At 43.4% G+C, this 14,324-nt stretch overlaps 1 protein-coding gene across 3 annotated transcripts in view; it reads right to left on the minus strand.

Annotated features, from left to right (window-relative positions):
• Positions 1-14,324, minus strand: part of LOC121269638 (Down syndrome cell adhesion molecule-like protein 1 homolog) — a 474,540-nt gene that overhangs the window by 124,430 nt on the left and 335,786 nt on the right. For all 3 annotated transcript variants that reach the window (XM_041174392.1, XM_041174393.1, XM_041174394.1), the window contains 2 exons: positions 8,611-8,810; positions 1,155-1,251 (listed from right to left, as the gene is read on the minus strand). In XM_041174392.1, the coding sequence (XP_041030326.1) occupies positions 1,155-1,251; positions 8,611-8,810 (297 nt within the window). The remainder of the gene's footprint in view (positions 1-1,154; positions 1,252-8,610; positions 8,811-14,324) is intronic.

Consider the following 14,324-nt stretch of genomic DNA (forward strand, 5'->3'; position numbering starts at 1 on the left):
TATGTGCACGGGAGAAGCATCAAGAGATTATTTGCTTTTACTGTGGCTGGCAAAGTGCTTCTGGAGCCAACAACCAATAGTAAACTTTAATCTGTATACCTAAACTTCTATGTCTCCTTCTGAGACTTTGTGGGGGTATGGGGCGTGGTGGTAGAGGAGGAAGAAAGCTTTTAACAAGATTCTGCACAATCTTTTTTCAATTACATTTATATTGTGCTGCAAATTTGATGGTTTGATTTTGGAGATACTCAAGAGATCTGTACTTTTTGGACCATGAGTACAGAGTGACTGTTATAGAATCACCAACTCAGAACCAAAGTACAAGCTCAAAACTTCCAGGAACTCATCTATACTTATCACCCTTAGCATTTTCCGTTCTCCGCCATGAACTAAAACATTCTAAAACCAGTGACTAATATTAAAATGCTCATTGTAACAGGCCACAGTTTGATGCATTTGGTCCAAAGCCAATTGATTGGTGCCAAGGAGTGAAATTCAGTTGTGTCTCTAAGGAAGTCAACTCTTCAGGGATACACCTTATAGGACCAGGCAGAGCACTGAAGTTTATTTTTTTTACCTCTGCTATCACAACCAAAACTAAGCCACAGACAAAAGTTAAGACCAGTTGACTTTTGAGTGACTAAATGCCTCTACCTCATTGAACAAATAAATACAAGAAATCAGATATACATTTAGGTCGCAATTGATAAGATATTGGTAACACATGAATGCAACAGTACCCCTGGTAATTGTGACCATTAGAGAAAAATAACAGTGATAACTATGTTTATATAATATTGTAGTCTTGTGCAAGGTATGGGATGATGTAGCCTCCTTGTATATTTGTGTTTTCAAATTTCAACATCCTTGCAACACCTTTAGCACATTTTCTTGTGACAGTCTCAACTACTTCCTCATGGCTTTCCTGGACAAAACATTGAGTCAGTATAAATGTTAGGGCAAACGCTCGAGGACATGGATTGGCTAGAAATCTGAATTGAAACACTTCTCACCTTAAATGAGAGTTGTGCTGAGGTAATGGAGGTGAAAGAGTGTGAACGTGCTGTGACTACTGTCGCAAAAAACAGCTTTCCTCCATAGTTGAGGTGTATCAAATGGGCAAAGCATGTGTGTAATCATAACAAGTGGAGTACCTTGAACTGTAAGCTGAATGAGTCCTCGGTCCTCCCCGTAGGAATTGATTGCATGGCAAGAGAAGAAGCCAGAATCTCCTCGGTCGGCAGGTGTAATCTACAGGAGACAGTCAAGCAATTGGGCACAAATTTAGCATTACAGCAAATTGCCATGTGCTGGACCCTGACACTCAAAAAAAAACCTCACACAACCTGAGGTGCATGAAGCACACAAACATTATTGACAAACACTGTAAACCAGCTCTGCCCAAGAGTATACGAAGTGTTCAGAACCAGCACCAATTGGACCAAATGTCTCATTTAAAATGGATTCTGCAGCGGGGGCAAAATCTTGGATGTGGAATGTTTGTAAACCCTGGATTAGAGCTGAAATTGGACATTACACCCATTTTCAGGTGGAAAAGGGTGCAAAGAGGTCCAATTTAAGGAAACAATCTCCCACACCTATTCAGCATTGGAAACACATCTGACACCGAATTGGTTTGAGCACTGTAGTGGCATCCCTGGTGGACAACTAAACCCTGAATAGGCTAATAACGGACCTAATACCTGTCTTAGGATCAAATTGAGAAATCATTTTGCCTAGAATGCAGCAGGAATTGGGCTTGCTACTTTTAGAATTACTTTGTGTACACGTGGTCTAACCAGAGGTTCTTAAAGGGACAACAAAGCAAGTTTAAAAATTGTTGATTTATTTATAGAGCCATAGAGGGCTACATTACAGAAGAAGGCCCTTTGGCCCATCGAGTTTGTGCCAGTCAAACAAGTTCCTAAACAATATAATCCCATTTTCCAACACTAGGCCCATAGCCTTGTATGCCATGGCATTGCAAAGGCACATCCAAATACTTCTTAAATGTTATGAGGGTTTCTGCCCCTACCACCCTTTCAGGCAGTGAGTTCCAAATTCCCACCACCCTCTGGGTGAAAAAATTCTTCCTCAGAACCCCTCTAATTCTCCTGCCCCTTACCTTAAATTTATGCCCCCCCCCCCACCGGTTATTGATCCCTCCACCAAGGGGAAAACTTCCTTCCTGTCTACCCTATCTATGCCCCTCATAATTTTATACATCTCAATCATGACCCCTCTCAATCTCCCCTGCTCGAGGGAAAATAACCCCAGTCTATACAATCTCTCCTTATAACTAAAACTCTCCAGCCCAGTCAACATCCTGGTAAATCTCCTCTGCACTCTCTCTCGTGCAATCACATCCTTCCCATAATGCAGATTCCAGAAGTGCATGCAATACTCTATCTGTGGCCTAACCAACATTTTATACAGTTCCAGCATAACCTCCCTGCTCTTATATTCTATGCCTTGGCTAATAAAGGCAAGTATCCCATATGCCTTCTTAACCACCTTATCTACCTGTCCCGCTACCTTAAGGGACCAATGCACACCAAGGTCCCTCTGATCCTCGGTACTTTGCAGGGTCCTACCATTCATCCTGTATTCCTGGGCCTTGTTTGCCCAGCCCAAGTGCATCACCTCACACTTATCTGGATTAAATTCCATTTGCCACTGATCAGCCCATCTGACCAGCCGTCTATATCCTCCTGTAATCCAAGACTATCCTCCTCACTACTTACTACCAATTTTCATGTCTTACGGGAACTTACTGATCAACCCTCCTACATTCAAGTCTAAATCGTTTATATGTACCAGAAACAGCAAGGGACCCAACACCGATCCTTCGAAGCTCACTTGCAGTGAGCTGTATCTGGGATGTTTGCCAATCAGTCTTTTCAACTGGCTCCTAAAAGGTGTGCACATATAGCCCAGGAATGCATCCCCTGGAAATTTACCCTTGCTTCTTATGAAGAGGGCCTGGAATTTCCTGCAAAGGTGTAACCAGCACAACTTGCATCAAAATTTCCTGAGAATCTCAGTAGCATTGGTCCCTAAAACAAGGAGAAATCAATTGAACAATTGGAGTCCATGGAAAGTTTGGAACTTACACCATATTCCTTCTTTAAAGTTTTTCTTTACGAATGGAAATTAAAATGTAAAGCTATTAAAATGATCCACTATGAACATTAGGCACAACACGTTTAAGAAAATGCGGCCGTAAAAGTTTTGCAACCATTCATCTAACTCCATTCTTTTGCATAAAACTGCATTCAAAGAAATGGAAAATGCAGTGTGGGTCTCAGTGCAGCAAAATCCAAACATACATTATTTAAAACAAAAATTTCCATAAAACACACGACTCTGGACCTCGCTGCATTGACAATTTTAGGAGTGAATTTAGAACTGGTGTAAATGCAAGGAAGTCAAACTCTCTGGCCTCTTGCATCAGGGCAGAGCTACGTCAATGGTGGAGGGTTTTGATTCATGGTTCACTGAGTTGGTGCTAAAGGTTGAGGAAATTCAGGCCACCAAATTCTTTCATCTTTGCACTGAAAACTGACATCACACCATATGTACATTGCTGCTTCAGCATGTGATTTGAGAAAATTCCAGGCCAAAGTGTCTGACCATCCCTTGTCCATCCTCTCGCACCCCCCCCTCCCATTCCAATTAGTGCTAGAAATCACCATTTGGAACTCAGGCGTAAATCGATCATTCAGCACACAACCACACTTAACAATTTCCTAAATCTCCCCTCGCTGATTATGATTCCCAACAGTCTTTGCTGTGTAACTTTTCCAAGTTCACCATAAGGTGTCCCTCCAGGTTAGGTGAATGTGGGAAAAAGCTAATGCTCCTGTGCCACTCTCTCTGAGGAGGAACATTCTGCGGCTTTTTATTTTAACTCATTCATGTTCGATCGAGGCATTCAAAAGGGAATAGATGATTATTTTAAAAGAAACAGGCTGCAGGGTTATGGGGAGAAGGCAGGAGAATGGCACTTGGTGAAGTGCTCACTCAGAGAGCCGATGCAGACACAATGGGCTGAATGACCTTCTGCCCTGTAACAACTCTGTGATTCTGGGTGTGGACAAAACTGAGAAAGCCAGCTGTGCTAATTATGGTTGTATTTAGTGTGTAATGTACCTTTAAGAATAATACTTGTTAAGGAAGATCACATGATCTATAGTAATCAATAGGAGAGTAGCATGGGCTACCTCAGTAGTTAGTAGTGTAGAGATAGAGTTGGAGTTGAAAGCACACATGTAGTAGCTGCTGAGTACCTTGGAAATAAACTTGAAGTTTCTACCCAAGAAGTGTCTGCGGATCAATCCGATCAATAGTACCAACTTGACCACCACTCACAACACCAGCATTTATTGTCCATCTCTAATGTTCTTGAGAAGGTGGTAGTGAGCTGCCATCTTGAGCCACTGCAGTCTGTGTGGTGTAGGTACACCCACAGCACTGTTAGGTCTTCTTATACTTTTCTATAGCGGCTCGATACAAATCAGTAGCTTGCTAGGTCATTTCAGAGGGCAGCTAAGAGTCAACCACGTTGATGTGGGACTGGATTCACATATAAGCCAGACTGGGCAAAGAGGATAGATTTCCTTCCCTACAGGGCATTACTGAGCCAGATGGGTTTTTATGACAACCCAGTAGTTTTAATGACTAATTAATTAATTACTGATACTAGCTTTATATTCCAGATTTATTTAATTAACGGAATTTAAATTCTCCCAACGGCCTTGGTGGAATTTGAATTTATCTCACACACAATGCTCTGTCTAGAGGCTATTTAGAGAACTGCACGAATGTTAGGAGATTAGGAAATCCAATGATTCTCCACCATCACTGCCAACAAATCACCTCCCAAAAATATCTTTAAAAAATGCTAGTTGATATAACGCAGAAGACCCCTTACCTTTGGCAACGTTTTCGTCAGGAACATTATTAGGTGTGAATCTATAATGCGTTTCAAGTTGGTCAAAAGCTCCTTTAAAACTTATATGTGGAGATCTGCTATTTTTCAAAGTAAAGGTTGTGCAGGTAGGTTCATTTCTACTTTAAAAGGTAAATGTCAACGTAACTGCGAATGTAGCAGGAGTGACCATGTTTAGAACATCGTCTTTGAGTGTCGTATGAAATAGAAGGGAATTTTTTTTTAAATCAGAGACTCAGCCTAAAGCAATTGGTTACATATCAAAGATTGTCGGGTTGTTCGATTACACATTTAATGCAGTCAATGTGTCTTCACTATTGGAACCCTTGTCCATCGAAAGCCTGGGGATCGATTCTAATCAGTGTTCAGGCATTTTTCACTCGGTGATTCTTGTTCAGCTTTAATCAGACCCTGCAACTTGAGGAAGCGGAGTGCTGATTAGGATACAGCCTCAGCAGGATGCTGTGGTGCACTGTTAAGTAGCAATCTTCTCAGCAAAAGGCTCTTGTTCCTTCACTTGGTGCACTGGCAGTGCAGTTATAGAAGCACTTCTTCCAATGCAATAATACTGTTTCATATTATCAAGGAGTTAAATCCACCCTTAGATAAATATTCGACTGCAATCTTGGCCACTCGATGAAAATATCCATCTTGGCTGATGTAAACTGCAAGTCTTTCCAGATATTACTTTTCATTTCGCAATGGGGGCTGCAATAATTTGGACAACAATTCAACTTCCTCATTGTTTTGCAGATCACATCTGCCTCTACTAAAGTTTCCACCTTTAAAGTTTTTTTTTCAGTCAATGAAGACTACGTTGATAAAGATTTATCCTTAGAAAGGTTTCCACAACTGGAATAACAGTGGGCAGAACCTTGCTGAGGCATGGGGAGTCTCGCCTGCCAGCTGGAGAGCTGGTGAGAGACCCCGCGTTGCCTCTTTTTGGGAAGGCTTGCCAAACCACAAGTCATTCAGGCAGTGGCGAGGCCAGCTGTGGGCCTTCCCCAGAAATCAAGCTCCTGGGGGCTGAAGTGTCACCCACTGGAAGCTACTGGCCAATCAGAGGCCGGCAGCTCTTGTGTTCAGCAGCATCACAGAGCAGGTAGTGGCTGCGGCAGGAAAAACACCTACTGGAGTCCCAGGATCGTCCAGCAACCCAGGCCAAATTAAGTAGTGTGGGATGGTTGGGGGTGGGGTCGGCAGTGGTTCCACAGGTTGGGGGTCATGGGGGGAAGGGGTGCAGCGGGGTCGGCAACAAGGGCAGGGGGCTGGCTCTCAGCAGGGCCATCCACATCCCGATGTCCAGTCCCCTGATCAAGCATTGACTGCCTTTAATGGAGGGAGCACTCCCCGCCACTGGAGGTGACAAGTTGGTTGCACGGTTTTAGCTGTCATGGTGACAGGCCCCACCTGCAGCTGGGTTAATACTAGCGCATGCAGGATGAGGCCCTTAAGTGGTCATTGGTTGGCCACTTAAGGGATTCAAATGGCAGCGGGGAGAGAGGGAGGGAAGGTAGATAGGCCATGGGCCAGAACTTAATTCTGGCAGGGGCGGGGTTCCGGTAAACCACCATCCTGCAAAATTAAACAGAATTACCTGGAAAAACTCAGCAGGTCTGGCAGCATCGGGGGAGAAGAAAAGAGTTGACGTTTCGAGTCCTCATGACCCTTCAACAGAACCCTTCAGTTCTGTTGAAGGGTCATGAGGACTTGAAACGTCAACTCTTTTCTTCTCCGCTGATGCTGCCAGACCTGCTGAGTTTTTCCAGGTAATTCTGTTTTGATTTGGATTTCCAGCATCCGCAGTTTTTTTGTTTTAATCCTGCAAAATGACATGCCCCTCCCATCTCCAAGCCCACCACCAGGGAGAACAGAAGATTCCACCCAATGGTTCTGGGGGTGAAAGGCTTGGAGCATTGACACCAGGAAGCCAGTCTGTTTTAAAATAGCTCAGTGAGGTAGTTACATCCCAGCTTTTGTAATTAGGGCCCGAGCCTTTTGCTCACCATGCATGCTTGATGCTGAAGTAGAGCTCATCAAAGGCATCCTTCAGGATAATGGCTACGCTGATCGGACCATTTTGCACTGTATATCACACAAACTCATGAACTCCCTAAGGCTGTCACTTGCAGCCCTGGAAAGAGTCCAGTCTACCTCAGATTCCCCAGGAAGGGCAGGGTATCTCAAAACTTTGAGCAACAGTAGCAACACGAGTGGTATTCGCCACTAACAGGATGCAGCCGTCAAGTCAAAAAGACGTTCTGCCTATCGCACAAATGAGTAATGTGGTATATAAATTTCAGTGCCAGTGTGATGCTGGGTATATAGGCCGTACATCCCAAAGACTGATCATATCAAACAGCATGTCCCAACCGCTGTTTGCAATGAGCAGGGTACAGACCGAACACAACCAGCCCACTGCAAAACTCAAAACACAGTGTCCAACATTAGTTGTGATTCTGTGATTGGATAACATTTAATAAATAATCATCAGTGTGCTGAGAATTACACTGACAACCAATTAAAAATTATCAGTCAGACTCGCAATGTGGCACATTTGCATATACTGGAAGCTACATTTATTAATACACAGGGCCCTGTTCTTTGCAGTCAGGAAGAACATGTACACATTGCACCTGTTTCAGCTAAACAAAATAAGTGACAGCCATTCGCTGACTCATTACTCAGGGCAATGCCTTGACCAATCAGGGTCAAGTTGCCTGGTTTAAATTTCAAACAATGCTTGGCAGTTAACTGTCAGTCACCATCACTGGTGCATTATCCACACCACTTGCCAACAAATCAGCAGTCTCTTCACATACAGTATAAATTGCTATTTTTTCCTTATATTGGTATTCTTGCGAGGTATCCTGATGAGTGAAAGACAAAAAGCTTAGACATGTCTCTTTTGTCGCAAGACTTCAAGTTCTGGACTACCAAACAATTAGTTACATCCCTTTAACCCTCATTATTCTTGACTTCCTGGAACTCCTTCCCTTCTCCAAGGTGTTTCAAACCCAACTTGGCATCATTCCTTCTTGATTATCTTCACTTTCTAGTTTCTTTTTTCAACCTCAGGGGGTTCTTGCACTTTGACCTTTGACCATTTACCTAGATATCACAATTTTTAAAAAGCCCTGCTGAATAGACACAAACTACAGAAGGCACTTGATGAAACTAGCCAACTAACAATGGACATAGCTTCAGATATTTGGGTGTAATTCATTATGATCATGACAACACAGGCTTTACTCATAATAAATGCGGATAATACTTTATATTACATAGAACCGACAGCACAGAAACAAGCCATTCAGCTCAAATGATGTATGCCAGTATCCACATGAGCCTCCTCCTATCCCTCTTCATCTAACCCTATCAGCATAACCTCACTCGTTACCTCTAGCGTCCTCTTAATGATATTCACTTCAATTACCCTGTGTGGTAACAAGTTCCATATTCTAAGCATTCTCCGGATAAGGAGGTTTCCCCTGAATTCCTTATTGGATTCATCAGTGACTATTTTATATGTAAACCTCTAGGTTTGGACTCTCCACAAGCTGAAACAATTTTTTCTCTACATCGTTGTACAGGGAATCCATAAATATTTGTTTTGAAGAATTAAATGATAAAACGAGCTGTAAGTGTGATAAACCTACCTTCAGCGTTGACACAACTTCTTCGCCATTGTCCTTGGTAGCCACTGAGTATCGGAACATTCTGTCCGGGTCAATTACTGTGTCCTCCTTCTCCCAGCGAATAATGATTGGCCGTTCTCCACGGGCTGTGCAGTTAAGTTCCTTGTTTTGGCCTTTAATGGCAATGGTGGTGTTGGGGTGAGATGTAATCATTGCTGGTACTGGGTTAAAGAAGGAAACGTATAACTGTTCAAGCCAATGTAAGAAAACAGACCATGAATGAGTAACTGATGGCACTACAGTGGAATGAACTGACCATAACACCATGGATGGCAAAACTAGTGTCACTGTTCCACAGTAAAGAGCATAATGTTCCTGTCCTATTTGTCGAGGTAGCATGTTGATGTGCCCTTTTAAAGCAAGATCAATTTATTCATTTATGGAATTTGGGCGTCACTGGCAATGTGACAATTTATTCCCCAGCTCTACTTCCCCCTGGGAAGGTGCTGGTGAGCTGCCTTCTTGGGCTGCTCCAGTCCGTGCGGTGAATGTGTTACCACGGTGCTGTTGATAGTGAAGATCAGGACTTTTAGCGACTGACAATAAAGGGATGAGGGGCATATGTTCAAGTCAGGATGGTGTGCAGCTTGGAGGGGAACTACATCACAAGATAAAGAGTTTGAATTTCCGATTTTCCACACAGCCTGTATAATCGGCCAGGTTTTCAAAGGTTGGTGGCGGGTGGGCTGGGGTGGTTGTTGGGGGGTGGGGGGGGGGGGGGTGGCAGTGGGGTCAGGGAAACAACACCCAGCTGAACTCCAGGTCCCGACCCCACACCTCAATTGTATCATCCGCGCGGCGCCGAGTGCCTCCAAGAGGTGGGAGCTGCCTGCCTGGCACCAGAAGCAAAGGCAAATGGTAGCCATGATTGGGCCTGCTGCTGTTTTGCCGAATAGAGCAGGCAGCTCCTCAGAGGGCCAGCAGCATTAAGACTGAGGAAAGTAGCCATTCAAGCAAAATAGAGGTACTACGTTTGACATGGGACAAATAGGCTCGTGAAACAATAGTCTTCAACTGATAAAAATAAATTTTCAGATGTCCCTACAATAAACCCGAGAGTTCAGCACTAGACTGTTCAGGTTTGTCGATTTTCTCTTTGAAAATCCTGTCTTTGCCCTCCCTGACTCATTAACAAGCTCGTGAAGTTGCTTAACAGGCTATTAATGGAGGTGAGTGGGTTCCCCTTTCCCTGACCCCTCCGCCAACACTTTGAAAACTGTGGACTGTCCTCAAGGCGTTAGGGTGCAGAGATGACCTGCGGGACCACAATACTCAAATCACACCCACACCCAGCCCCGGCCCTGCCGGTAATCTCAGCTGCAGAATCGAGTAGGTCCCCAAGCGCAGAGAGAACTAATCAAGGACAATTTCTCCTTACATAGCTCAAGAGAGTTATGAGCAAGAAATCTGGGAGCTGGTTACCTGTGTATTCTTTTGCCTCTTGACCATGGAATGGTGCTCTATGAAGTTCATTAAACCGTAGAACAGAATAGCTCCAATTAACTAACTCATTCATAGGCATCCTCATGATCCTACACTTTATACCTCCAACATGCACTCTGGTGGTACAATTCAATCTTAACCCGGAACAATCCACTGATAGATTGAGGCCGGAACTCATGGTGGAAGCAGAAATAAAACTTCATGAAACATACGTTATTTGGCGCGAAAGCAAAATGCTGCGGATGCTGAAAATCTGAAATAAAAACAGAAAATACTGGAAAAACTCAGCAGGTCTGACAGCATCTGTGGAGAAAAAAAAACAGAGTTAACTTTTCGAGTCCTTATAGCAAGGGCTCGAAACGCTAAATCTGTTTCTTTTCTCCACAGAAGCTGTTAGACCTGCTGAGTTTTTCTAGCATTTTCTGTTTTTGTTTTACATCACTTCTGCCAGGTTCCTGCAAGAATTGAAAGGGGCTGGTACAGCAGTTAAACATTCAATCTCCACATAACACTTATTCAACCAAACTGTCTCTAAATCCAAAGGGGGAAATGGTGGCCTGGTGGTAATGTCACTGGGCTAGTAATTCAGAGGCCCAGACTAATGCTCTGGGGACATGGGTTCAAATCCTACCATGGCAGCTGGTGGAATTTGAATTCAGTTAATTAAACATGGAAAATAAAGTTGGTCTCAGTAATGGTGATCATGAAGCTGTCATCAATTATTATTTTTAAAAACCCGTCTGGTTCGCTAATGGAAGGAAATCTGCCATCCTTACCTGGTCTGGCCTACACGTGATTCCAGATCCACAACAATGTGGTTAACTCTTAACTACCCTCTGAGTTGGCCTAGCAAGTCACTCAGTTCAAGCACAATTAGAGATGGCCAACAAATGCTGGCCTTACCAGTGATGCCCACCTCCCATGAAAGAATAAAAAACACAGCTAAACAAAAAAATAAACAACACACATGCCACTCAGAAGCTGTCCGTCAGACCTCAGTCCAGCATGGGAATTACTGAAATGATAATGAATACTTCAGTTTAGCTCTGCACCATCTAACACTTGCCTACATTCCAAGGATCAATGTATTTCCAATAAGTAATTCATTGTGTGATGCAATCGGAGATGCTTCAGCGTGATTTGGTGTCTCTGCAATTACAATCATTTCATTCTTTTATCATACATATTATTCTAAACAGACATGACACTGCTGACCAGCCCTGGAACACAGAAGTGGATTGAGCAGTCCCATTCGTCCTCCTGGGCTGAGATCAGCTGCCTCAGTACTGACCAGGGATCAGATCTGGAGTCTTCCTTGTTCAAACAGCTCAGCTGTACACTGGAGAGTGCTCCTGCTGATGGAGTTTTGGGAATATCTACTAGTAATTTAGCACTTACAATGCAACACAGCTACAGAGAAAAAATACAAGAGGAAACAAATGAACTGAGATCAGAGAATTCAGGGACAACGTATTGTAGAATTAAATTTTTGGATAACCACATTAAGGAGTCAGAAAGTTAAAGCTATTTTCCATTCTCCATGCACTTTAAGCAGAGAACATAGGTGGCTTCTCAGGAGTTGGCCTTATTTCAGGGAACAGAGCAAAATAAAACAAAGATCGCTGTTAATTCACTGAAGACACTTGTTTTTTTCCCCCAGCAGATGGTGTTTTTTATACCCAGCCCATTTTTATTTCAGCTTCAAATTACCCAAAACACCCTCCCGTCAATGTAATGTGGTTTGCTAATTGACACATTTTCTTTTTGATAAATTTATTATTTTTTTAAAGTAGGAATATCTTTTATCCCGCCAGAACAAATGAAAGCTCTGTTTGGTTTCCAATTTCTCTCTTGTCTAACTTGATCAGGTCGGTTTGACAGAGATGCAGGAATGTTGCGGCATACTGAGCAGCTCGGGCTTTCGAAACATCTGGTGAGAGAATAGATTACAGACACAAGAAACTGGTGCTGGATGACAAAAGATGAGAGGGCCGACCATTCAAGTCAGCACATCTAGTTAATCCCAGACAGAAGCCTAACCACCAAGGCAGATAGTGAGTGGAAAGGGGTTTATTGTGAAATCGTTTCCATGAACATGACGGGGGTGAAATTGGGGTCTGGGGGAGGGTAGCAGAAAGTAAGTGATAGCGAATCAGAAGCCAGTTCCCCAATTTCCTTTCAGAATCATAGGGCGGGATTTTCCAGTCTACACACCACGGGAATCATCATGGGCGGGGGTGGAAAATTTGATGGAGCAGCAAACGGTCCCGTTGACTTCGGGCGGGAATGCCACGGGGCCGGAAAATTCTGCCCATGGAATCCGACAGCACAGAAGGAGGCCATTTGGTCCATTGTAGCTGTGTTGCCTATTAATCCCGCTCCTCCACTCTCTCCCCGTAGCCCTGTAGTGTTTGTTCCCCTTCGAATACTACAAGTTACTTCTGAACCTGATTCCGACAACTTTTCAGGCAGTGCATTCCAGATCACAATAACTCGCTTTGCCAAGAAAAAGTTTCCTCGTGTTGCCTTTTCTGTTCCCTGTTCTAAAATGTTACAAATCTTCTTTCTACAGACACCTATTGTCCAGCCACCTTCCCTGGCCAAGTCCCTCCACCAGATCCACAAGATTAAACAGGAAGTCAAAGACTGAACAACAGGCCCCAGAATTCCGTAAAACAGGAAATTCTGAGATCAGAATTTGCCCACCTGTTGAATCTGCTGCATGATGCTGCTACAACTTCTGTCTGGCTAATGAAGAACTAAATTATTCATGTTCTGCTTTCATTAAATATTTCAATTAGCAATAAAATTAATAATGAGTCCATAAACTTTTATGTATACAAAATAATAGCTACCTTTGTTTTGTGCTTAGAGAGGCTATGTTATGCAGCTTGCTACATGAGCCACAATAGATTACAGTAATAAAACCTTACAGAGCATAGCCCCAAGTGAACTGGACTATACTCCAGTAACTGAAGGCAGTAGATTACATTGGAAATGGGCAGTTAATCTCACTTTAGGAAAACAAATTCTGCTCTCAGAGAAGTCATTCTTCATCCTCAGAGTGGGAAAGGACACTGATGGGCTTTACATCCTGGGAGAGGTTGGAGGTCTTTGTCCTGTCACTATGGCTAATCCACACCCTGATGCATAAACAAGCGACCCTGACGATTCACTTGCTGTGGCAATTTGGTAATGCGGGTGGGGGAAAGGTGACACAGCTTTCAGGGTCAAGGTTCAAACCATTCTGTGTAAAGAAGAAAATGGCAGGCCACTGGCATTTTTCCTCCCAGTTTCCTCTTTGAAACATACCACGTTGGGGTATGGATACAGTGACAATTCTTTTGATTGCCCTCCATGTGTGATGATAGACAGTGAATGTAGGCTGGCTAGAAGAGCACAAAGGTCATCGTTGTGAAGTTCAACTGTGGATCTGATCAGTATAAAGCTTGAAGGAGCGTAGGCCTACCTTCCGTAAGGTGACTCACCTCAAGAATGGAATTAAAGATAGTTTGGTGATAAAGGTGTGAGCATCCGACTCATCCATTCAAATTTCTCAAGCTTTGACATGAAACATCCATCAGTCAAGAGGGCGGAATTATAGTGAGGGATGGGGATGCAGCAAACAAGAGGAGCAACACTTAGAAATGAAATTCCGTGATGACACTGCACCTTCTGCACTGCTTTGACTCAGCTCACTCAGCTGGTGATTGAGCTGGTTAGCAGGTTCATTGCCAATGGCAATGATGGCAGCTCATTCAGATCATCACTTCCCAAGACACAATCCTTTCGATGCCTTTGATTTCTCCATCTCCGAAATGAGCAAGAGTTGCTAAACCGGAGATACAGACTTCTTCGCCCACCTCATCCTTCCTACTGGGCACTGAGATGAAAGGTTTTATCATCAGATAGAATAGGACAGGGTTAATTGTCACTTGATGCCAATCCACACTGAACGAGGCTGTAGGCTATATATTTTGGATGGGATTCTTAACCTTTTGTCATTCATACTATGAATAAATGTGATTGATTTACAGCTTTTAAGAGGTAGTAAGATGAAAGTTTTTTTTTTACATAGGAGATTTTTGAAAGCCTCTTTGCTTATTGTGACAGTTTCAAGAGCATTTCAAAGACTTGCCAATGCACATTTGTTCTGCACATAGTGTATCCTGGAAGAGTGGGTGTGGAGGATGCATGGGGGGGCATGGGAGATATGAGGGGGCATGTGGAGG

The sequence above is a fragment of the Carcharodon carcharias genome, chromosome 25, assembly GCF_017639515.1.
Source record: "Carcharodon carcharias isolate sCarCar2 chromosome 25, sCarCar2.pri, whole genome shotgun sequence".
Classification (NCBI taxonomy): Eukaryota; Metazoa; Chordata; class Chondrichthyes; order Lamniformes; family Lamnidae; genus Carcharodon; species Carcharodon carcharias.